The following is a 25,133-nucleotide window of genomic DNA, read 5'->3' on the forward strand; positions in this document are numbered from 1 at the left end:
ACCATTCAGGCCGGAGTGTCTGGATCTTCACGATCTTCCGGGGGAGCAGGGGTGGCAAATTCGTATCCTTCTTCCGACAAGATGAAGTTGATTTCATACGGGTTATTTCCTCCGACGACCGATGTACCCATAACCCCACGAGACAGTTCTCCTGGGTTATGAGGGTCGACTTCGGTGCGGCTTCCACCCGATGGCGGCTCGATGATCATTCTCAGGCCGCGGTTGCTGACGTACCCCTGACGATAGATCATCTCACCCCATTGGTGAAGCCGTCTTGCCCATTCGGGCTGATTGTCTGGGAGCGTTATTCTGGATCCAACGTACCAGAGGCTACCGAGCTGTTCCTCACAGGAAAACCCGTCACGCGAGTTGTACCTGCCGTTGCTGTGAGATACACGCCACGCTTGGCTGTTCCTCCCATGCATCCAGTACTGGCCGTGCATGACACGGAAGTTGCTGACGCCGACATACGTGTTTCCGTTTTCACTTATCAGCCAGTTCCGGTTTGATGGATCGATGTGAAGGTGGAAGACTTTGAGGGAAACTTTAGTACGTGGCTAGAAGTATGAGCAGAGTGGAAAAAATGTGCAACTTACGAACCCAGCGATCTGATGGTCAGTGTGGTCGCGGCGTCTGATCTTGGTATTCTGAAACGTCTTCGCTGGTCTCATGGCCAGGCTGGCGGCCAAGCCAGTACGCCATCTCAAGCATAGGCCCTGGGACGTTTCCGTTTTGGGAGTTTTGATAATACTGCCAGCGAGCATAATGGAGCGAGATGGCTCCGCTGATAATGGCAGTCAGGATCGTGTCTAAGGTGGGAATGTAACCCGATCCGCCCTTCCACGCGTCAATCTTTCTGCTGTCAATATCAGAGATGGTGGACTCGGGAATGCTACGGGCCTTGGAGCCTGGAACTCGGCACAGTGCCTGGCTGGCGGCATCCGCACCTCTGATGCCTGGCCCAGCTCGAGTTGGGTTGTAGAGTACCCACTCCACAACACTGCGAGGGTCGTAATCTTTATACTTCAGCAAAAATGCGTGGAGGCTATTGTACTCTAGCTGTTTGTCATAGTTGCCTGCAAACTCCTTATCCCAGACCTTAACGAGGGGATCCATGCCAGGGCGGCTGACCGAGAACACCAGCGTTGCGTATTGAAGCAGCCGGACCCAGGTATCCAGAGTGCAATCCTTCGCTCTGGCGCGCAACACGTTGTATTCGGCTGCCTCAAATTCCAAGGAGCGCTTGCGAACAAATTTATCATGGAGTTGCGGGAAGAGAATGGTAGCGGGACAGGTCGGGTTCTCCATGTACTTACGGATCAGGGCCTGGAACTCGCGACCCTGTGACGAGCCAGGGTCTTCATCTCGAGGCTTCAACTTTTCGGGTTCCGTACAGCAGAAGGCAAGATCACCGTAGCAGCCGTCGCCACCTTCGTTACCAATGATGAGGCCGCTCTCTCGGGCCATCATCAGCTGGTTCGACGAGCATGCACCTTCGCAGAGGAGCTTCTCATTCTCCGCGTTGAGAAATCCGGCCTTCTTTCGCCACTCGCATCTGCCAGCAACATCGTAGGGCGCCGGGGAGACGCAGCAGAGACTTCTCTTCTTGCCCTTGCTGCAGGCTTGCATACCACCAGAGCCCACACTGCTGGAAGTGAGGAAGTACGGGTTATTGCCCGTACAAGCATCCTTGCCCTGGTCAGTGCATCCGGTCCAGACGCATTTGCTGTACAGGGACGTGACCAAGGTATCGCTGCAGCAAGCTGATTGGTACCCCGAACGGCAGCCCACACTCAGTGAGCCGACTTCAAGTTCAAAGTCGTTGCAGCCGGGCTTACACTTGCCAGTATTTCTGTGGCCACGCCAGGTACACGTAGGAGAGTTGGCGCTCGTCGGGCAGCAAAGACGACTAAAGCCGTAACCCTTGCCAAAGCAGGGCGTTGTGTCCAGCATAATCTCTTTGTGGCCGTCGCGCTGGACCTCTTTAAATCCAGACGGGCAACCCTCGTAGCAGCTTGTCCAACGGCACGTCTTGGACTCAAGATCGGGACTGTCTTCCACCTTGGGGCGGATGGTAAAGTTGGGAAAGTCAGGCTTTTTGCGACCTAGAACAGAGGCCAGAGCCTCGGCGTTGGTGCCGGACTCGTCATCATGGCTAATGGCCCACACCATGAAGCCCGTGATGCACTGGCTGCGCAGCTTGTCAGCTTTGAGGCGCCAAGTTGCAGCATCATCAAACGAGGTCCACTGGTTACCCCATGAGACGGTCTTGACGGCAGCTTCCCGGTCAAGCACAGGCTTCAAATTGTTCTTGGAGATGATGTCCTGAATCTCGGGGTGGAGCAGCACACCGGCCGTCCCAGAACATTTGCCTGCCTCGCCGGGTGAGCTAACGCGGCAGCCGGGCTTGTTGCAGCCGGGATCTGTCAGGGTGAAGGTACGCGCATAGTAGGACATTCCCATGGTGACTTTGCTGGGGCTGATTTTGTTGCGCCATAGGAGATCCAAGCCAAGCTGAATATCGGTTAGGTTGGTGTGCGAGTTCGCCCACGGACCAGTCCACTTATTGTCGATATCCCAGGAGCCGTGCATGTCATACGTCATAAGGTTGAACCAGTTGACATGTTCTTCAAGCTTAACAATGTCAAAGTGCTGGAGGTACCAGTAGCTAGCAGGCAGGGCCATGGATACGCCTCTACGGTACTTATCCATGCGTGCTCGGAGCTTCTTCATGAAAGTGACAATGTTCTCGTAGTCTTCACTACGGCCGTGGCGGTCGGTAGCGACAGGATACTCCCAGTCAATATCCACGCCATCAAAGTTAAACTTATCCATCAACTTGACTAGCGAGCTGAGGAACGCCTCAGTGTTGGCCTCGGAGGCAGCCACGTCACTAAAGATTGTCTGGGTTGGTCCGGGGTCGTTGAACGCCCAGCCGCCAAAGGCAACCCGGATCTTGAGGTCGGGCTGGAGGAGCTTCATGGTGCCAATTCTCTCCATCATGTCCTCGGTCTCGTAGTTGCCGGGCGAGACCTCGAATGACTTGGGATTGATGGTGGCGAAGCTAAAGATGAGATGGGTGTAGGCACCATAGGGAATCTCTTCTGGTCGCAGGGCATTACAGCGGCGCTTGGAAGTTGCCCACCCCTCATAGTAGCCAATAACTCGGTCTACGGGAGTGTCACTGATGGAGCACGAGGGCCTCCTGACTTCATTGCCCTTGCAAAACTCCTCGGTATAGCCACAGAAGCCGTGCTTGCTGCAACAGACATTAAGGGGGCATTTATCTCCTTTGCTAAAGTCGTTGCTCTCCCAACCAGGGTTGCAGTCAGACTTGCGATGACAGGTGCTCTGGCATCCCTTTCTATACAAATGTGTTAGTTGACAGGTTGAGAGCAACGATAGACGTATACGCGCAACGTGTATACACATGGGCTGATTCAGATCTACTTACCCACAATAGTCAGGTCCATAACCACAATGGCCTGCGCTGCTACAACATCCTTCAGGACAGAGCTTGGTAGCGCTGCACTCGCCGTCTTGCTGCACGGAGAGCTGGACAAGAGCACTCAGCAAGAATGTGAAGGTCAGAAGAATCTTCATGTTTGTTCTTTCACGAACAAGAAAGTGAAGAATGAAATGGATAACGAGAGAAAATTTTGGCCATGCGGGAAGGAAAATATGCTTTTGGCCGTCTTCACATGCAGGGAAACGTTGGCTTGAACAAATGGGTCGAGGGCAGAGAAGGACTTTTTACTCTATACCCCTGCTCATTGCATCACACCCAGGCTTTCACCATTCTACCAAGACGAGGAGGCAAGCGATATGTGTTGTTCAGGTGGTTCGCGCTTGACCATGGGCAAAGAATCCAAATTTACGGCTGCGAACATACTCACCGTCCTTGCTCCGCTGAGGGTCCCCGATCCTGCAGGCTGGGCCTTGGCACACAAAGGTTCCCTGCCCCTTGTACCTTATAATACCTTCCGTTGATAATGAGAAATATATGGCCAAAAGACGGGGCCGAATCATTACCATTCCGAAGAAGGTCGCGGCCCTCGGTCAAGTTTCGGCTGCCCACATAACAGCTGAGCCTTACCCGTCGAGAGATTCAGGATCAACCGCTTACACACTCGCATCTAAACGTTGACTTTATGAAACTCTACATGTTCATGATGAAGAATCTTTTGCTTGTATTGTCCCTCCTGGGCGGTTTCGCCCCCCTTGCTGCTACTGTTTCGCTCAATAGCCGCGCTACCGGGTTCCAGCTCGTTACCAACAAGCAGCTAGAAGGCTCTAAACTCAACTCCAACTGCCAGCAGTTACTGCAGCAGGCAATTCAGTGCGATGAATACGTCGCCAATTTTCGCGAGAGGGGCTACCGCGGTTCTCTCGACAGCCCTGCACTGACCGACAGCGTCTGCCAGGCCACCTGTGAGAGATCTCTACTCAACACTAGGAGACGCCTTGCCGCCGTCTGCGCTTCAACACCTGATTTGATCCCCGGATACCCCGTCGCGACGCTTATCGAAACGACGCTTGCCGGCTGGAACGAAACCTGCCTCAAAGACAAGGACACTGGAGAGTACTGCAATAGTGAGTCGACGCGCCGCCACCATAGCTCTGGCGTCTTTTCTGTCGGCTAACTGTATTACGCAGACATTATCGATGCCTTTGAGGATTACGATAGTCTCGAAGCCATGCCTGACGCGCAGTTGTGCTCCTACTGCTACGGAGCCAAGCTACGCATGATGCAGCAGTCGCCGTACTCTGCATACGACGAGCTCTTTGCTCAGGCACTGGAAATTGTCAATAAGCGTGAGGTCATTTCAATTGCAAATCTAGATGACGAATGCTGACTTGTCGTAGGGTGCAATGTCAAAGGGCCAACCGATACTCTCTCTCCGCCCATCAACGTCAACGTCACCAGACCCAGCGTGTGCACCAGCAAGCAGACGCACAGCACACGCAACGGCGACACCTGCGACAGTATTGCTCTGGCAAACTCTGTGTCGGCGGCGTCGCTCTTCTTCCTCAACCCCAACCTGCTCAACTGCAGCAGTGTGCCCGCGGGCCTGGAGCTCTGTTTGCCAGAGAAATGCAGCGAGCTATACAAGGTCCAGAGCAAGGATGAGGACTGCGTGGCGATTGGCGTGCGGTACGGCACGTCGTGGGCCAAGCTTGTCAAGTGGAACCTGGCTCTCAAGGATGACTGCCGGAACATTTACAGCACCGATCCCTTCTGGGGCCGAGTGATCTGCGTTAGCCAACCCGGCGGCGAGTATACCGACCCTGGCTCTCCCGGCACTACCCCTGGCAACGGGGACATTGGCGGCGAGGGAGGCTCTGGTGACGGCTACGCTAACCAAGTTGTCGCTCCGCCGGATGGGGCCAAAGTAGCCGAGGGCACGACCAACAACTGTGGCAAGTATATCCAGGCCGAGAAGGGAATCAGGTGCCCGAGCCTGCTTGCCAAGCGGGCCATGCCCATGGACCTGTTCTTGAAGATTAATCCCTCACTCGGCTCTGTCGCCGAGTGTGACAGCAAGATTGTTCCTGGCCTGTGGTACTGCCTAAACCCGGTTCACGGCTGGGACCAAGTCCGTGTCTAACACGCGACCAACCGTGATCCGCAGCGCTATGTAACGGTGCCTTCATGTAGTTAAAATTGATTCATGGACTGGCATAAGCCCTTCGACATTCACTTCCGCAGGTCCCGTCTTTGTGCCCCTCTCGCGTAAATTACAACTTTCTTGAGACTCTCCTGCTCGCCATGCCCCAGTCATTTTTAGAAATAAGATGCTTACTGGAATCAAGAACTATTCTTCCTCGCGTGTGATCATCTGCAATGTTGACATTACAATTAACTAATCAATGGTGGCTCTAAGGCGACCTACACTCTCATCAACCTCATGTTCCTTCAGCAACGAGAGTTGCTGCCACCACCGTCGTAGGATTCAGTTCCCACCGTCCGGTAGCTCGCAGGATTTATTAAGCTTACTTATCGTTGGCCTCCTGACCTGTTATGTCACAAGCCAACTGCAACTTTCTTCATCCGCCCAACAGCCTGCCAAGCACGGCATGCTGCGGGTTACCGTATAACAACATTGAAGGTTCGGCTCCACCATGATTTCGGCCATCATCCGGCTCGTCGTACCGCAACTCCGTGAACAAGAAAAATTTTCTTTTCTTCTCATGACTGAAAATCGTTGGCAATACCCCGGTCAACGGGATGAGGAGCAAGGTTTCGTGCAGGAATAATTGTCTGCTGTTATTCTTTTCCGCTATCATGAATCCTATAAGCTTGGCATCCACCGACGACCCGTCGGCCCCTATGAACGGGTGGGCGCAGAGTGGAAGGCCAACAAGGCAAAAAGCAGCAGGGCAAGTCCGAAATGGCATATAAGTTGGGTTTATGTAGTTTCGTGTTCTGCTTGTGGTAGTATTCCGCAGATGAGCGCCAGCACAAGGCATACACCATGAAGCTTCTGTTAGCTCTCTTGAATGGGCTTTTCATTGTCCCGGCCATCTTGGCCGCTCCTCACGCCCGCACCAAGCGCGGTGAGAAGCCCGTCGGCAAGGTCGATCCCGAAACTGCCTCGGACTGCACGTACTGGGAAGAGAAGACTGATGCCTCTGTGACTTGTGACAGTCTCCAAGCTGCGTGGTCCATCTCGGCCAACGACTTTCGCGAGTGGGTGGGTTTTCGAGCTTGTTGAGAGGCGGTGGTGTCGATTATGTACTAACACGGCTGCAGAACCCCCTCGTCAAAGATGACTGCAGCGGCATGAAGATTGACAACTCGTACTGCGTCGAGGTCAATTTTGGTCTTCCCAGGAGCACAACCACCCAGCCAACTACCGTACCTAGCGCTACTTCCACCGATAATGGCGTAATTACACCTACTCCGACCCAGCCCAACATGGTTGACAACTGTAACAAGTTCTACCTCGTCAAGGAGGACGAGAGCTGCGCCGACATTGCCTCCGCCAACGGCATCAGCGTCGAAGACTTTGGAAAATGGAACCCCAAGGTCGGCGCCCAGTGCACCGGTCTATGGGCGAAGACATACGCCTGCGTAGGCGTCCTTGGTTCGACCGGCAGCTCGACGGCCGTGCCGTCGACCACGACGACTACCGGCAACGGGGTCGTCACCCCCACGCCTACTCAGCCCGGCATGGTCGACAACTGCAATAAGTTCTACTTTGTCAAGGAAGGCGATGGCTGCGCCGACATTATCACCAACAGCGGCATCAGCATGGAGGATTTCGCCAAATGGAACCCCAAAGTTGGCCCTAAATGCACGGGGCTCTGGGCCAAGACGTATACCTGCGTCGGTATTCTTGGCTCACAAACGGGCAAGCCAACTGCCCCTGCTCCTCCCAACGCGTCCGTACTACTATACTACATGTATCTGATAAATCATAGCATACTGAGCTGACAATTATTCTAGAGTCAAGACCCCCTCCCCCATTCAGCCCGACATGATCAACTCGTGCAACAGGTTCCATTTTGTGGAATCCGGCCAGAGCTGCCAGGACATTGCTTCTCGTTACGGTGTTACCGTTTCTGAGTTGACCAACTGGAACCCCAAGACTGGCAGCGACTGTTCTCGCATTTTTGGCCAGACTTGGGCTTGCGTTGATCCCATTCGCCGCTTCAGCTTCGACGACGGTACCAAGAACCAGTGGATCGTGGCCGAGGGCGGCGCCGACACCTCGTCCAAGGCCCTGGCCATGACCTCCTTCAGCAACAAGGCCTACTACGACGTCAATTTCAACGACGTGGCCTTTGAGGCACGGGTGACTCTGCGCGCCGGCCGGTCTGGCAACGCCGGTATCATGTTCCGCGCCTCGGACATTGGCAAAGGCGCCGACCAGTACCGTGGCTACTATGCCGGCGTCAACTTGGCCGGCGACCTGGTCCTCGGCCGCGCCAACAACGACTGGAGAGAGCTGGGCCGCGCCAAGGTCGGCGTCTCTGCCGACCGTCCCTTCACCATCAAGGCGCTGGCCACGGGCGACCAGATCGCCGTCTACGTCAACAACGTGGACCGTCCTGCGCTGACCGTTCGCGACGGCACCTTCCGCTCTGGCAAGGTTGGTGTGCGCACGCACGAGACCGAGGCGGTTTTTGACGACTTGTTCGTTTCGACGGTCGTGTTTGACGACTTTGAGCGCAACCTGATAAACTGGCAGATCTACGACGGCGGCTTCGATGCCCGCACCCGCGAGCTGGTGGCCAGCGACGTCACCAGCGGTAAAATTGCGTACCAGGCCACATTTGAGGACTTTGTCCTCGAGGCCGACGTGGCCCTGACGCATAGCGGCAACAATAGAAACGCTGGCTTCTTGTTCCGCACCACCGACGTCGGCAACGGCCCCGACGCCTACAAGGGCTACTACGTCGGCATCGACGCCTCCAGCAGGGTCCTCCTGGGCCGGACCGGCGGCGGCTGGAAACAGCTCGACCAGAACAACGTCAGCATCCGCGTCAACCAAAAGTATCGGCTGAGGGTGCGTGCCATCGGCGACTCCATCAACGTCTGGGTCGACGGCAATCCCTACATCCAGTACCGCGACTCGACGTACAAGAAGGGCATGGCTGGTGTTCGCATCTACTCTACTGGCGCTGTCATTGACAACTTTACCATTCAAAAGATTTGATTTCGGCCTTGTAGTATCAAAAAGGTAACGTTATTGCTGGCGCAGTCGTCGAAGCTTCACCATTTAATACGTGTCATTTCCATTTTGTACTTTAGTACAGTTCTGTGGTGTTGGCGCAGTCACCGACAACTTAAGCATTGAGGGGGTTAGATTTCCATAGTACTTAATTACTGTAACATCAAAGAGTTTGCAATTTTGATTCGTTGCAACGCAGTTAACCACTAGTGCAAAATACATTTTAACTTGGTCCTTACTACTGGAGTTATAGAGGGCTATTCACCTACCTTCCAAGTATCTATGAAGCCGGAAGACAGTGTTAAAGTAGTCCTAGCTTTTGTTTATAAGGCTACTATTAACAGTAGTTATGCAGGGACTTATATTTCTTATACAGAAGGAAAGTTATATCTTTAACATTATACTCTAAGAAGCATTAAGGCTTACTGTATATATATATGTATATAGGAAAATCCTTATTATATAATTAACTTTTTGCTATTAAGGTAATTAGTTTATACCTAATCTATAGTATATAACTTCCAAATCTTGATGATATTGGGGGTGGTAATGGAAATAGAAACATATATACAGAGATGAATTAAGAGCAATCGGATGTGCGAGGGACACCGAACATGGCAGATAACCAATAATGAGATGCCAGGTTTTGGTGCAGGAAGCTGCAACTTAAATATGGAGAATAGTTCGGTGAATCATTATCTTGCATAAAACGTAAATGGATTAATTCGCTAGGAGCTTAATTGGATATCACGCGGACAGTATAAAATTAATCAGCAGTCTGTATGATTGGTAGTATTTAGTTTTTTAATATGTAGTCTTATTATGACAAACATAGTGTAAGGAGGTTTCAACTCCTTACTGCTCTATAAGCATTGCAAGAGAGTTGAAAGTCATCCCTTCCATTACCCCACTTGCTGGAGTATATAATTCCATTCCACTTGGGAACCAATCTCTAGAATACTGGCTCATCAAAGCATTTGTAAGCAATATCTTGAAGATAAGGCCACTATGGCTTCTCTCAATAGCTTCCACTAAGCTGTTAAAGAACTGCATCACCATATGCATGTCAGGGGCATAATACTGGCACTCGAACCACGAACTCCCGTCCAGTATGCACAATATGACGCCTGTCCCAATGCGCTTCAGTAGCTCTTCAAAAAGACGGCACATTGACGGCAGATCCTGGGCTTGAATGGCCTGGAGTTCCACGTAACCCAAAAAGCTCAGGTCAGGATGCTGCTGAGTGTGAGCTAGGGCAACCAGAACTTGAGCAGTAAGTGATCTCAACATCCCTTTAGCTCCTCGGGCCTTGTCTTCTGGGTCAATGTGCAAACGGCAGAAGAAAGCAAGCGGGTATGAATGACTGTGTATGGCAGTAGCCTGCGACAACATAGCACACATGTAACTTAACGGCGACACAATTTCGGATGGTCCAAAATCCAAGTCCATGGAATGAATGACCAGCGTCTGAGAGTTCATTGACTTAAACCATTGTTGAAACTGAGAGTTTTGCATGACAAATGAGATACTAGCTTGGCGTCTAGGACTAAGACTTCGGCCTAGGAAAAGAACGAAATCACGCTCTACTCGGATTCGTTCCAGTGTTTGCTCAAAAGGGTTGTCAGATGAGCCAGGTGGTTGTTGGCTCAGCAGTCCAAGAAGCTGTGGGATTGTGATAGCTGGCTGCATAAACTGAGGTATGATAATGGCTGTAAAGTTGACGTAGTTCACGTTTTGAAAATCTCGTTTTGTTGCTTCAATCCAGCTACGTTGTCTTTCCTCGAGCATATCAAACCGCCCTAAGGTCATCCGTCAGCATTCGGACAGTGGCATTTAAAAAGAAAACGTGTTGCTTACATTCCACGTCTTTTGATAGCCCATAAAAATACTCTTCTAGTGAGCTCAAGGCGCGCAATCCTAATGCTTCGATGCTATCATTCACCGCAGAGAACCCCCGCGTTACATCACCGCGAACCTCATCTACCCCCCGCCCCACGGATGCTGCTCCGCCGTCAATCTTTTCTACGTTCTGGGCGACTGCAAGAACATTGTGGTGAATCGTGTGCACTATGGCATGCAAAGCACTAGATACAGCGCCACTGAAGGCGTTGGCTTTGTCCTGAATGTTCACAGTGAGCTTCTCCTCTAGGTCCTTTCCATAGTCACCCTGTTGAATGAAACATTTGAACGATTCACCTAAGATTACGATAGTCAGCAAAGGGAAAAATGTACAACTGTTGGGAAAAGTGTACCGATTGGGTGTCGAAGCCAATTGGTAATGGCCTCCACGGCCTCGAGAATGGCGATGTATAAATCTTCAGTCTTTTGCCGAATATCTTCATTCCAGGCGTACATCCGGATGTAGGATTTGGAACCCTCGATATGTTCAGAAAGTGAATCCAGAACACGAATAATCAATCCTCTAATACCCTTTTTACGTCTTGCGGCCTAAAGCGAATCGATATATTAGTGTTGCTCGAATTTCCAGGTCTCCTTGAGAAAGCCTTGAACATACATTGTAGACCAAGGTAAGGCCAGCGCAGAGTATCCCTAGATAATCACCTCTAGGAATGAGCTGTATAAGAAATTCGATCCTGCAAGCTACTACTCCAAAGAGTCTCCCAGAGCTGCGGAATGGGTGCCTCCAGCTACGTCCTTGATGAGCATATTCATCAAACGCCGCTGTTGCTTCTTCTTGGACCTCCTCCCAGGTTGTTGAACCGTCGAAACGAACAACCTTTGCATTCTTATCTTGATAATCTTCCAAGAACTTATTCATGAAGCAGAGAAAATTGTGCTTTCTTTTCTCAAGTCTGCCATTCGTTAGTGCACCACAATATAATAGGACTACACACAGCCTGCGTCACCTTTCAGATGCAGGCGGCGACGTGTATTTTTCCATCGCCTTCTTCCACGCCCATGCCGGGTCATATTCAGGAGCTTTGTGCTCGATCCATTGCCGTACATTATCTGCCGTGTGTGCCATTGTATACTCTGTGAGTTTCTTTGTGTTTTGGAACAAGAAAGGATGATGCCTCTCTCTAGACTGCAGGTATCACACCTTCTTATGGCTGATGAGTTCAAATACTGCTGCTCAAACACAGAGATTTGAGCTGAATTTGCATTGCATCCATGGAAAGAAAGTTCTTATAATGAGAAGTACTCGAGGGGGGATGCTGCAAATGAGTTGATGCCTAATCAGCGCTGCCTTCGCTAAACGTGGGCAATTATTTGCTGATAGCCAATATGAGTACTCCGTAGGATCAATGCTAACGCCAAGAATGAAAGGGTAAATTGTTGTGGCTTGCAGCTCTGATTGGCAATAATATAGCCGTACCAATAGAAATATGACACGCACAAAACAGCCACGCCTCCTCTTTGTGTTACACACCTTCAGCAGCCCAAGGTCTATCTTAAATTGAAATCGCTGAGAGGCTGGTCATCGGGTAGCTACTTTAACGGAATCACATATTATAAATACGTCATTTCTTCTACACAGTCAGAGCCCACGAAGTTTTTAGCTTAGATGTATGCCTTCAACATATCCCATTTATTAGATGCGATAAATTCCCTTGGCAAACTAAGTTCCATTAAGTCATATCGCTGTCTTATCTACTTCAGTTTACTTTTTGCCTTGATCCCTTTCATAGACGTCTTCCCCTTCCTTCCCACATACTTATAATTTCCTGATTCTCTTCCTCATGGACCTAGCAGGCGAATCGTCTGAGCTTTCCAAGACCCAGAATGATACTGGATCAGCTGACGACAGCTCTGTTGGAGAAGAATTGTTGGTTGCTGCAAATGGCAATGCAAATGCAAACCTCAAACAATGGTTCAAAGATATGACTGATGGACGGAGCCGCGTCGTTATGTTCAAGAGCACCCAAGATGAACTGAAAACTTGTGGTGAGAGACTCGACGTTCTTGCAAAAACCTTATTCAAGCAAGCAAGAAAAGAAAACCCGGATAGTCCTCTCAAGTGGACACTTGTGGCACATCTACATGAGATTGATGGTGGAGACAGCTATGGCACGTCCTACATGAATGATTTGACTCCTGAAGCAACGAGTTACATTGAAAACGTTGACTGCGCGGTTACATGGTTTTCTATTCCTATCCTCAACCATATTGATATGAAAGATACCAAGCGGTAGCTTCACCCTAACAAATTTCACTATTCCATTGAGATTCCAAAAGTCAACAGCGATCTTCCAAGAGTAAATCATCTCAAATAAGGTGCTGAACTCACACGAGCTGGAAGCAATTTGTCTGAGATTGCAACCTCTCTGGATAATGCAGTTGAGCAAGGTGGCACTCATGATATCATAGGTAAATTACCTGAGTGGCTATTGGTTAATTCACTTAGACTGAGGAGATTCCTCGATTACGAATTCTGCGATGGGACGTGATGAAATGTATGTCAATTGGCCTTAGTCTATTACTATTACTTGCTGGGTGTAGACCTCCTACTTATGCCTAGTGGCAGGACCGACCCCTGTTTAATTAAGTACTAATACCTAAGTCGGTGCCCCTATTTTTAACACTCCCGCTCAACAACTTAGTTATAGCTCCCGCTGCATCTGTACCCTTCCTAAAATAGTTATCAGTGAGCTGCAAACAGGCTCCCGCTGACCTCGACGTTGCCGTTGTCTCCTAGAACTGCTTAGGCAGTCCTACGAACCGATTTTAATATTGTCTGGTTCCCTTTAGCGGTAATATTGGTATTAGCGATTCTTCTAAGTCCTAGGGCTTTACAGAACTTATTAAAGCGGTCTTTTTTAAGCAGCTTAGTCAGTCCGTCTACCACTATCTAGTCTATAGGGATATATTTTAGTTTAACCTCTTTATTCTTTACTTTCTTGTAAATAAAGTAATATTGTATTTCTATATACTTTAACCCCTTATAGTTTATTGGGTTTTTTACTAATGCTATTGCGCCTTAATTATTATAATAGATAATTACTATGTTTAGTAAGGACTTTACTGTATTTTCTCCCTAAAGATCGGTTTGTAATTTTATAAAGAGTCTTTATAACTAAATTACCTCCTTTATAGCATTTATTTAAGCTATATATTCTGCTTTATAACTTAATAGGGCTGTTATAGCCTGCTGTCTAAATAACCAGCTGATTTTTCCACTTCTTATATTAAATATATAACTGGAGGTTAATCTGCGTATATTTAGGTCACTAGCCCAGTTAGAATTACTATATCCTTGCAGTGGTTAGAGATTGCCTTAGAATATAAGGTATAGGTCTTAAGTTCCCTATATATATCTTAGGATCTACTTTACAGCCTACCTATATGTATTATCCAGATTGCTTAAGTATTGGCTAATAACTGATATTATATAGGCTAGGTCCGGGCGTGTTCTAAGCATTAGATATATTAGCGATCCTACTATTAATTAATACTCCTTCTATTTGTTATAGTAGTATATATATATATTTTTAGTCTTCTACAACTTTATTTCTACTATTAAAATCAGCACAGGCTTACAGTCTATTATATTAAATTAGTAGAGGATCTTTTGAATGTATCTTTATTAGTTAAAAATAATTATATAGGCCGTTTTATTGCAGTAAATTCATATGCCTAGATAATAATAACACAGCCTTAGATCTATTATAAAGAACTTACTATATAGTGCATTTTTTAGTTCAGCGATTTTAATTTTATCTTTATTAACTAAAAGTAGATCATTAATATAGATTGCAATGAAAATACCTTCTTTAATATAGAGGCCGCTGTTTAAAGAAATAGAATAAAAGTTAAAGGTAGTAAGGAAGTCTATAAGTGTCTTATATTAAACTTATAGTATTTATTTTAAACTGTAGAGAGCTTTCTTAAGTTTATAAACTCTTTTTAACTTATTAAAAAACCCAGTTGGTTATTTAATGTAAATATTTTTATTAATATTCCTATATAGAAATACCGCTTTTATATTTATTTATTCTATTTCTAAATCTAAGGTAGCTGCAATTGTAAACAGTGCCTTATATATTATCGGTTTTATAACTAACGTAAACGTCTCCATATAGTTAATTCCAGCGATTTATTTAAAGCCTTATATAACCCAGTAGGCTTTATACTTAACAACTTAATTATTTAGTTCTCTTTTTAATTTATATACCCATTTACTACGTAAAATATTTATTCACAGGTTGGGTTAAACTAAGTCCCAGGTTCTATTATTACGTAGGGCTTATATTTCTTCTATTATCCCCTTATACTATTTATCTTAGAAAAAACTGTATTTAGCTTCCTAAAACGTTTATAGTTTAATATCGTTAACTAAGGACTCTGGGGCAGCAGTTAATCTAAAGGCATTATATAGGGAGTGCTTATTTCTAAGGGGATACTGCAATTTTAAGTGTCCTAGGACTTCATCTTAGAACTTCGGTCGTTTAGGAAGTACTGTTAGTAGTTTTAGGAAAAACACTTCTATTATAGATAAAACAGAGCTTACTCTTCAGCGACGCTTCTCTCCTTATACCTAGTTATCTATTTATATGCTAATACTCTAAGTTATTGCAATTTTTAATTAAGTAATGACCTTAGATTTAAAATAAACGTTAGAGGAGGTAATAACTCTCCCCCTAAGGGTTAGCAAGCAATATCCTATATTTTTAACAAAACTAAGTAAAATATATTTAATACTTTTATCATTTAGCTTCTTACATTAGGCTTATAGGATTAAATGCCAGGCTACTATACCTACAGTTTTAATATTTAAAACATTTAGCTGTTAGCTATAGATAAACTTAAAGGGTATTTTGTTAAATACTTTGTATAGACTTCTGTTCCTTAGATAATTAACTGTATTAAAGATTTCTAACTAATACTTTCTTAAAATATTCTTATTAATTATTGTAGGCAGCAGCTTATTATATATAATAATATTAAAGCTCTTTATAATACTATTTAATTAATATTATTCTATAGGGGATATCTTTAGTTATATACCCCATTTACTTATTTATTAATTAAACTCTAAGCTATTAAATTCTTTAGCTCCGTCTATATATATAACTCAGCAACGTTGTCTTTATAGTTCTCTGTTTTTAAAAAACTATATAAAGTATTAGATAAACTTTTATACCCTTTACTTAATCTTAATGGCCTTACTACTGCTAAACCTACTGTAGCCGTTAATTAATGTAATTTAATATCTTTTCTTATTATAGCTGGTTATATAAAAAGGGCTATAAATATTAATATATACTATATCTCCTATATACTCTATTTATTATAGTTAACCGTTATATAATTTCTCTTTTATTTTTCTTTATAAGTAGGGTTTATAAAAGTAGTATTCCTAGGTAGTATTTATTCTATTAACTATATCTTTTAACCTACTAAAGTTATTACTACTTAAGTAGCCTATCTACTTATACTATATCTATAACTTAGGGTTAACTAAGTATAAGATTAATGCTTATATTAGTAATATATCTATCTATAAAGTAAATAGGTTTCTAAAGCGTCTTACGGTAAACTTAATGTTGTTTTTCTTAATTGTCCAGCTGTCTTAAAATATTATTATTCTCCCCCTAAAATTAAGGAGCTAGGTTATAAATAATAAGTTTAAACCGAAGTTTAATACAAAAAGAATATTAAAGAATGTAATTGTAACTAAAGAGTTTTTATTTATATATTTCTAGGTCATACTGCCGATCCCTTTAACTTTAATCTTTAAGTTTCCTATACCGTTAAGCTCACTGCTGTACAGTCTTAATATCCCAGGAATAAATTCTTCCTTACAGTATATAGTATATTATCCACAACCTAAGTTAAAGATCTAAACAGTATTAAGTAAGCAGTCTATTATAATTAAAAATTACTAAAGAGTTTATTTTTTATATAATATACTATTACTGTAATTAATTTAGGTATATTTTGGTTTTTCTGCTTTACCGGTGTATTTAACGATTAACTTTATTTAGTTTTATTTTACTTAGTTAACTGCTTTTTTTTAAAGAAAAGAAACTAGCAGCTGCTTTATATATAGCCCCTTTTACTGTAGTGTAAATATTTCTTTACTTTAATTAACTTTACTTTATTATCTTAGGTTGGCGGAGGTTGTTTTTAAATTAATAGGGCCTAGGTGTTAATTATACTGCCCTTTTATTTTACTTCTTTTACCTTTACGCTTTATATTATCCTATTTAGTATTAAAAGTACTGCTATACTATAGGTTGCCTAGAAGTTTATACTTTAGACTAGGTATTATTTACCTAGACTATTAATAAACTTTAGGATAAGATAGTTAGTTGGAAGCTTATAGTCTAGCCCTGCTTAGATAAACTTCTCTTATATAGTAATAATCTTTTATATAAATTCTTAAACAGACTCTAACTTTTAGAGAATATAATCTTCCTATTTATAGAACGCTATTTATAATGCTCTAAGCTTAGACTTTTAGAATTCTACCTTTGCGTATTTAAACACTTTATTAAAAGTATTTTCGTTCGCCATTAGGTCACTCATTAAGATTAAGAATATTATATTTATAATCCTAATGCATTAGTGCTGCTTAGTCTTTTAGACTTTAAGCTGGTCCTTAGGGACTTAATTTACCGTTGCGTAGTAGTTCAGTAAATCCTTTATACCTATTAAATCTATAACCAGCATTATTCTACACTCCTAGATAAAGTAGTCCTCTCTTTTATTAAATTTTAGCAGTAATTGTAAATTCAGGGCATAAATATTAATTAATTAGATCTCTATTATTATTATTAACCGTCCCTATATTATAATATTATCTCTGGTGTTGTTTCTTTATTAAGATATATTATAGATAGGTTGTAGTATATTAGGTTTAAGCTGTAGTATACCTAGGTTAGATTACAGTATACTAAGTTTAGACTATAGTATACCTAAGTTAGATTGCAGTAGAACTAGATTATAATATAGTAAACCTAGCTCTTCGTCTAATTATAGTATATAGACTTTACAGCTGTAGATATTAATGTTACTTAGTGGTAATGGAATTATTAATATTTAGTTATTTTTAAAGTCTTTATTTATGGGTTCTGGGGTCTTTTGTCTTTCTATATTAAAGCTTCTGTTATCCTTTATTTAATCTCCTTCTTCCCAGTTCTCCTAAAGTATTCTGCTATTCTTTAAGACTGCTGCAGGGGTCTGGGCCCTGCAATTAGGTTATCTAAGGATAGTAATCTTATTTACCGACTATCTGGGTTAGTAAATTCATATTTACCGGTCATTTTTCTTATTTACCTATGTCCTAATTTAGATACGCTAGCATTAGCGAAATTAGTTATTAGTTAATTTAAAGGTATCGGTATTTAGTAGTTTAGTGGAAGCCAGGCTTATAACCTAATAAAATATATATCAATTAGCCTTAGTCTATTACTATTACTTGCTGGGTGTAGACCTCCTACTTATGCCTGGTGGCAGGACCGACCCCTGTTTAATCAAGTACCGATACCTAAGTCGGTGCCCCTATTTTCAACAGGACGCTCCCTTATTCGACAGAAGACCCTTTCATCATAATAAGACCATTCAAAATGCTTGTCTACCTGCGGGATAAAATCAAGAAACGAATTCGAAGCTTTAAGCTTGCTAGGAGAAAATTGTGGGACACTTCTGATGAAGCATATGTAAAACATTATAAAGAAGAACCTGCGGAAGATATTGGCATGCGTGGATATCAGAACCAGTCGCTCATAGACCTATCTACTTTGACGGGTTGGCTATTAGACCTTGGCTGCGTCGAAGAATTTATCGACACATACATTGAACCTCAACGACTCCATCTGGCAAGCGCACCTGCATCAGTTCGCTTCTTGGACATGTGGTTTCTATTTCCCATCGGCGCTCTTGTCTATGTTCGCGACAACAACACTCCACAGAAGATCTGGAGGGTTGTTCAGACTGCAGGCGGCCGCAAGTGGATGTCAAAAGCACCCCTAGTCTCAGAGGGCTCCAATGAAAATGCCTTTTCGGATTTTGTTTTGGATTGTTACTACCTTGATTATTCTGGCCGCGAATATGTGCCTGTTTACGCTAGGTTCAGCATCACAAACTTCGCAGGAATCCAGTCTACAGCTACCCTACCAGTGATTCCGTTTACTACGGCATTGGATCTTGGATATGTTATCAAAGAGGAGTGGTTGGCACGCGCGGCAAAATTTCAAGAATTGACACAGGTCAGCCATCGACATTATAGCGGAAGAAGTTAGGACCGGACTCCATGGGGCACAAAGCTCTTAGAATTAGGCACTAATGCATTAGAAAACGTCTCTATATACTCGGAAAGAATCGATAGTGAAATCATAGTGGACTTTCAGAGGGCCATTCAAGAAGTATCGTCGTGGAATCCAACAGCGGGCACCTCGCTCCAGCCGCACATTGATGACAATCATGAGAGGCCCAGCGACACGGACCCTGACAGCCAGTGGAGTCGAAAATTCACTCAAGATTTCATCGCTACTGAGACCTTGAAGTGGGATCAATGGGCGAAAAAAGGCAGCGGACCAACCGACGAAGAGGACCTATTTCTACTGCCAGATAGAATTTTTGCATTTGTGCTCAAAACTCGAACTTGGGGTAATGTCAACCTCTTCTGAAAAAAAGAGGAAAAAAGAAAATTGATATGCTAACACTCTTGCGTATCAAGCCTGTCTGCATTTGGGAAAGAATGCGTTTGGTGAAGAACAACTGACGGAAATCATACCTCAGAATCATCCTTGGGACAATCTCGAGCTTCCTTTGGGCCATAAGGAAATTGTGCAGTCTCTTATTGAATCCCATTTCTCCAACAATGTGGGCAAACAAATGCACTTCGACTTGGTGAAAGGCAAAGGTAATCCCAACTACCACCATCCTGCAGATTAACTTTCATTCTCATCAAACATACGTATAGGAAAAGGAGTCATTATTCTGCTTCATGGTGTGCCAGGAGTCGGCAAGACCTCAACTGCAGGTATTTCTATCTTTTTAAAATCTATCCATTTACCTAGTGGCTTCATCTAACCGTTGTCTTGCAGAATGTGCCGCCGAGAGTAATGGGAGACCATTGTTACCCATCATCTGTGGTGAGTAATGAAAAGACTTGAAAATTATGTCAATTAGTTAATAAATCATTTTTTAGGTGATCTTGGCTTAACTCCAAGCGAGGTAGAGGTTAAATTACAGCATATATTTAGGCTAGCCCAGGCATGGGGCTGCGTGATGCTCCTCGATGAGGCAGATGTCTTTTTAGCCCAGAGAACTGCGACTGATACAGAACGAAATGCCCTAGTGTCTGGTAAGCAGCCGTTTCGTCATTCACATTATGGAAAAACTAACGAGAGATTATCTGACAGTGTTTCTGAGAACACTTGAGTATTATGAAGGCATTCTCTTCCTTACTACAAACCGTGTGGGTGTGTTTGATGAAGCCTTTAAATCTCGAATCCACATTTCGTTATATTACCCACCACTTCAACAAGATCAAACGCTCAAAATTTGGAACTCGCATATCCAAAAGGCAACTCAAGATCCGCGCATCAAAATTGACAGTGAACAACTCATTCTCTGTGCCAACGACATCTTTGAGCGCCAACTCGATCCGCAGTTCGGCCCAGTTTAGAACGGTCGCCAGATCCGAAATGCCTTCCAGAGCGCCGTAGCTTTAGCTTGCTTCCATGCTAAGGCAGGCGGGCCAATACAACTTGAGACGAAATATTTTAAGCAAGTTTTCGACGTATCAGATCAATTTAGCAACTACGTGTGGATGGTCAGGCAGCGCAATTCAGATGCACAATGGAATATGATGAATATGGTGAGGAGGGACGACTGGACATATGCCGGGACCCCGATGCAAGGGACCCAATTCAAACAACCAGATATGCCAGGCCATCCAGCCGCACAGAGAGGACCGTCCCCAGGACTTGGACCATTCCCTCAGTCGACGTTTGGGCAACCTGTGCCCCATTTTACAGCACCTTTTACCAACGTACCATCACCGGTTCCTATGAACTCTTTTGGCCAGATGTATAATGGAATGCAAATGGGCCAAAATCAGTGGAATCCCGGTATGCATGTACCAGGGCAAGGCATGGGTAATAATCTTGGGATTATGAATCCCCAGCAGCCATCACCTCGAGCATCTACGCCCAGTCTTTCCACAAATCCTATGGGTCAATTTAGTCAATAGCATATAAAGCACTGCTTTCGTGAATATCAAAAACATATATACAGAAATGAATTAAGAGCAACTGTTGGTCATTGCCATCATCTCTTATCGGGCTAAATCAAACGAACAATGCCACAAGATGCAAATAGAAGCCGTAGAGGCACCACAGCGCTAGACAATCGAAATTGAGCGAGCACTATTTCAAGGATTCCAAGGAGATTGTGCCCGGTTTCCAGTCAGTAACACACCACCATTCTCGGTAACGAAGATGGGGTCCTCCAATCTTATACCAAAGCCCGCTTTCTTTCCAAGCAGGGCTGCCTCTTCTGTAGTGACATAAATACCCTAATCCAATTGGTTGTCAGCAAGCTTAACAATATCAGAGATATTGGGATATTTTTCTCAATATGTAGATCATACCGGCTCATTTGTGGCCACTTCACCCAGTTTTAACTTTTGGTCGTTAGCACCGTTCAAATATGGCGGCTCGTGTCCTTCCAAGCCAAGTCCGTGTCCCAATCGGTGGGTGTAGTACTGGCCGTACCCGGCACGCTTTATTACATCGCGAGAGGCACTGTCAATTGCAGAGCAAGCTTCATCTGCATTCATGTGCGATAAACCAGCCGACTGCGCCTCCCGTACAATTTGCCAGACGGCCATGAGGTGGTCACTGACGGTGGCTCCAGTTGGTAGGATTGTGCGTGTTACATCACTGCAGTACCCATGAAGTTCCGAGCCGATGTCAATAAGGACAAATTCACCCTTTTTCAGCGTTCTTCCAGTCTCACCGCCATGTGGTAGAGCCGCCTGATCGCCAAACAGCACCAGCACCCAAAATCCATAACCCACCCCAGCACGCGTGAATAGTGCTTGTGAGGCGTCAATAACTTCTTCTTGAGTCATACCAATTCGGATACACTTTTGCAGGGACTGAACCAGTGCAAGCGTGAACGAGTTGATCCCTTTCAGTAGAGCGATTTCGTCCATCGACTTGACGGATCGGAGAGACTGAATGGTCTCTGACATAGGCACCACCTCAATTCCCGCCTCTTGCAGACCGGTTGCAATCATGAACCGCGCATGCTCATCAATCATAACTTTCTTGTAGCCCGTGCCTCGAGCGAGTGCTTCATACGGCGACTCTTCTTCGATCCACGTGATTGTTGTTTTGTTGTCGAAAACCATGTCGAGCTTTGCAATGCGACCAGCTTCAAACTTGGGTACTAGCGTTGTAAATTGGCCATCTTTGCCAATGATCATCAGGAATGGGCGCTCTGAGAGGTGAAAGCTTGAAGAAATGTTTGCATAATAAGACGTGGAAGCAGATGGTTCAGCAATGAAAGCATCAACCCCAGCGGAGTCCAGTTCGAGTGCTAGGGCCTTCTGGCGCCCAAGAAACTCGGATCGGCGAATCGGTGGAACCGATAGCAAAGAGAGGTGCGGCTCGAGGTGATTCCAAGCACAGGCTTCCAACGGTGACACCGAGCTGGACTTGGGATTGCCTGAGGAAGGGTACGTCAGGACTACTAGGGCTAGCAATGCGCAAAACAGTCCGGTCGGCAACAAAACCTTCCAGAAGATCCTTTTGCTGGTAGGTCCGGGGGCATATACCCCTCCTTTGCCCTCAACTTCCTTCGAAGCGAGCAGATATCGCTTCTCTGCATCGCTTCCAACTGGCATCTTGGCGTGTCCCCCTTGGATTAACGTCGGAGTGATTTAAAGAAGTATTAGGTAGGGATGCTAATTCCAAGTCAGAGGGCGGTGCAAAACAACAGCATTTCCGCTAGCGTAAATCCCGGACCCGGTCGATACAACAGGGATGTGCTACGCACTGTGTGCAGAGAAATAAGCCAAAAGCCGTACATCCTGAATCTGAGTCCACAATTTACTCTTCGAGCATTCAAACCCTTTGGAGAAATTACTTAACAACTTCCTCAAATCGGGAAAGATTCCAAGGGCTATCTACATTGGCAGTAGCGAAGTGTATCATCGATTATTAACTGGCACTGTATCATATCCTTAAATACCTAGGTAGCAACTGCAATCTTTCTTAATCAGCAGCTGTTATTGTTCACGCTGGCAATTAGTTACAGCTGAACTTGACAGGGATAATAGGGGTGGAGTTAGAGATTGCGGGTGTGTGTGGCCCTTATCATAATTCGTAGAACAGTAAGCACATCAGCGGAAGTAAGAAACTGGCGCCAGAATCTGTGCGATTCGAACGACGTAGAGGAAAGCCTGCCTTTCAATACCGACCGATTTCCTGTTGAAAGAAAAAGCAAAAAGAAAAGAAAATAACAGACTGAGAAACCTTAGATTAGATGAAACTAAATAGTGTCCTCGTCCAACTGCTCTGGTATTTGGCTTCCAGATCAGTAATCTTGATAGGAGCTAGGTAAATTCCGATCATGGACAATCTGCGGGTAGCACAAATGCCGACAATCCACTCTTCTACCATTTAAAATGGAGGAGAAACAATAGTGAATGTTTGCATCTAGAATATATATTGAGATCAATCCACTGTATCGTGCATATGTGTAGGATATGAACTAACCTTATGTTTCCAGCACTGGCGTTAATCTTTTGGTTTGTTCTTCGTGAAGTTCACTGCTTTCGTCATCTTTATGTAAGGAATTTGCAACGTCAAATATTGACTTTCCAAGATGATCATGAAGGATGTCAATCCAAAGAAATTGCTTTAACTGATGACGTAGCATATTCCAGCTCTCAGCTTCGCAGAGCTTCAAGTTGACTTGTATCCAAGGAATAAGCCAAACATCATCAGCAGGACTGAATATGGATATGGCTCCCATCACAAGTAGCCAGCAAAGAATATGAGGTGAGGATTCACTTGGAAACTTGAGTCTAAGGAGACAGTTTCGATAGCTCTCCGGAAGATAGGTATGCGGATATTTAACTCCTTGCCAGTGGAGGAAGGCGTGTGATGAGAATGCCAACTGGACCAATCGAATCACTTCATTGAAAGAACCCGACTCGAATGCCATATTGAACAAACGATACATTATGGGCGCCATGGTATTTAAGAGAATTTCCTTTGGCAGTCGACGCTTGTGTTCCGAAGCGGAGTTGATTACCGAGCAGAATCTTCTCAATGCATCCCAGCTCTTTCCTAGTTCCTCATCAATATTTAGATGCTCTAGATTAGAATACGTCTCGTTCTGAGCTGAGTGTGAGTGTTGTGTCATAAACTGTTTAAAATCCGGATATAGCATCAAGGATTCTGACGATGGCTCAGTGAAGAAGACAGTCTTAGTACCATAGCTAAGCGCTATTCCCAAATCACATCTAGAGGCCAGCAATAGCTTAGCAAACGAGAAATTAGCTCCGGAATTTTGCCATCACTTACTTCAGCAACTCGATTGAGAGCTTCGGGTGATAACTGAAGGTGGACAAACCACCTCTAAGATCAACAATCCTGCGTAGACCATCAATATGTTTCTTGGCTGTTTCAGAGTCATTAACCATATGGGCATGGCCAGCGAGGGCTAAAACAACCAAGATCGTGGGGTCCGATATCTTGAGCTCCTCATCTTTCGCCGCTAATCTCTCGCGGAGTAGTTGAAGTGCTCGAGAATGATGCATGATTGCCCGTTTTCCCGCCTCAGGACTTTCTTGGTTAGATGTATGCATAAAATACGTCTGGGATGCGAAAACAACGGTATGAAGATATGCGGCGTCTTGCGTCATGAGCTCAAACCACATTCTATCAAAGTTGTCCTTTCTATCAAAGTTGATGCATCTCTCCAGAGGATAAATGACTCTTTTGGCAATAAAAGAGACTAATTTTATGCAACGGAAGCAGGCATTAGCAGTGCGCTTTTCGGCTGGGCAAAGGCAGATATGGGGTGATGGTTACATTTCAAGATGTCCTTGATCAACGCTGGCTCCACAGAATCCGCAAATTGAGTGAAAGACAGCTCAGATCCCACTTTTTGAGGGATATGCGAATAACGCATATTGATCGACAATCCTATCGACATAGCTTCGCTATTTTTGTAGCTTTCCAAGTCACTTGGCACCGGCTGGTGGTCTCCTTGCTTCATTTTCCGAGTCTTGCCACGATTTTTCCCCAACATGACATATCTTCGGATCATCTTTCGCTTATCTGTCTCTGTGCTTCCGATTCCATCGGAAATAATGAATGGCATCTCCACTGAATCATTACCTGCTCTGTTAGACAAGTAAGTTCTGCGTTGGGTACATACAGATGTCAGTAACGTACCAATTCCATCCGCAGGAGCCATCTAAGATATCAGGTTCCCCCGTTTCGGGCAGGCAGTATTATGAGTTGG

General features: G+C 44.9%; 8 protein-coding genes across 8 annotated transcripts; 4 read left to right on the forward strand and 4 right to left on the reverse strand.

Moving 5' to 3' along the window:
* Positions 1–5: 5 nt before the first annotated feature.
* Positions 6–3,603, reverse strand: TVC2 (glycoside hydrolase family 18 protein; the record flags this gene model as incomplete). Its single annotated transcript, XM_014101877.1, has 4 exons — positions 6–557; positions 655–1,763; positions 1,923–3,205; positions 3,455–3,603. 4 exons carry the CDS (start codon positions 3,601–3,603, stop codon positions 6–8), a joined length of 3,093 nt encoding a protein of 1,030 aa, XP_013957352.1.
* Positions 3,604–4,172: 569 nt separating this feature from the next.
* On the forward strand, positions 4,173–5,609 carry TRIVIDRAFT_28703 (uncharacterized protein; the record flags this gene model as incomplete). Its single annotated transcript, XM_014101925.1, has 3 exons — positions 4,173–4,593; positions 4,657–4,815; positions 4,867–5,609. The coding sequence occupies 3 exons, from the start codon at positions 4,173–4,175 to the stop codon at positions 5,607–5,609; spliced, it is 1,323 nt and encodes a 440-aa protein (XP_013957400.1).
* Positions 5,610–6,476: 867 nt separating this feature from the next.
* TRIVIDRAFT_222410 (uncharacterized protein) lies at positions 6,477–8,663 on the forward strand (the record flags this gene model as incomplete). The annotated part of the gene is made up of 3 exons (XM_014101926.1): positions 6,477–6,695; positions 6,755–7,386; positions 7,451–8,663. The coding sequence occupies 3 exons, from the start codon at positions 6,477–6,479 to the stop codon at positions 8,661–8,663; spliced, it is 2,064 nt and encodes a 687-aa protein (XP_013957401.1).
* An 870-nt stretch (positions 8,664–9,533) lies between these two features.
* On the reverse strand, positions 9,534–11,664 carry TRIVIDRAFT_150826 (uncharacterized protein; the record flags this gene model as incomplete). Its single annotated transcript, XM_014101878.1, has 5 exons — positions 9,534–10,387; positions 10,536–10,874; positions 10,931–11,126; positions 11,194–11,491; positions 11,546–11,664. The coding sequence occupies 5 exons, from the start codon at positions 11,662–11,664 to the stop codon at positions 9,534–9,536; spliced, it is 1,806 nt and encodes a 601-aa protein (XP_013957353.1).
* A 715-nt stretch (positions 11,665–12,379) lies between these two features.
* On the forward strand, positions 12,380–12,832 carry TRIVIDRAFT_222412 (uncharacterized protein; the record flags this gene model as incomplete). The annotated part of the gene is made up of 1 exon (XM_014101879.1): positions 12,380–12,832. One exon carries the CDS (start codon positions 12,380–12,382, stop codon positions 12,830–12,832), a length of 453 nt encoding a protein of 150 aa, XP_013957354.1.
* A 5,376-nt stretch (positions 12,833–18,208) lies between these two features.
* TRIVIDRAFT_222413 (uncharacterized protein) lies at positions 18,209–20,274 on the forward strand (the record flags this gene model as incomplete). The annotated part of the gene is made up of 7 exons (XM_014101880.1): positions 18,209–18,878; positions 18,936–19,250; positions 19,321–19,506; positions 19,567–19,626; positions 19,691–19,738; positions 19,795–19,950; positions 20,009–20,274. 7 exons carry the CDS (start codon positions 18,209–18,211, stop codon positions 20,272–20,274), a joined length of 1,701 nt encoding a protein of 566 aa, XP_013957355.1.
* Positions 20,275–21,021: 747 nt separating this feature from the next.
* Positions 21,022–22,233, reverse strand: TRIVIDRAFT_14690 (uncharacterized protein; the record flags this gene model as incomplete). Its single annotated transcript, XM_014100869.2, has 2 exons — positions 21,022–21,165; positions 21,241–22,233. Coding segments are annotated over 2 exons (1,137 nt in total), but the record flags the coding sequence as incomplete, so codon positions are not given.
* Positions 22,234–23,462: 1,229 nt separating this feature from the next.
* TRIVIDRAFT_126331 (uncharacterized protein) lies at positions 23,463–24,989 on the reverse strand (the record flags this gene model as incomplete). The annotated part of the gene is made up of 3 exons (XM_014101881.1): positions 23,463–24,126; positions 24,188–24,620; positions 24,698–24,989. Coding segments are annotated over 3 exons (1,389 nt in total), but the record flags the coding sequence as incomplete, so codon positions are not given.
* Positions 24,990–25,133: the final 144 nt, after the last annotated feature.

This window comes from Trichoderma virens (assembly GCF_000170995.1).
Source record: "Trichoderma virens Gv29-8 chromosome Unknown TRIVIscaffold_6, whole genome shotgun sequence".
Classification (NCBI taxonomy): Eukaryota; Fungi; Ascomycota; class Sordariomycetes; order Hypocreales; family Hypocreaceae; genus Trichoderma; species Trichoderma virens.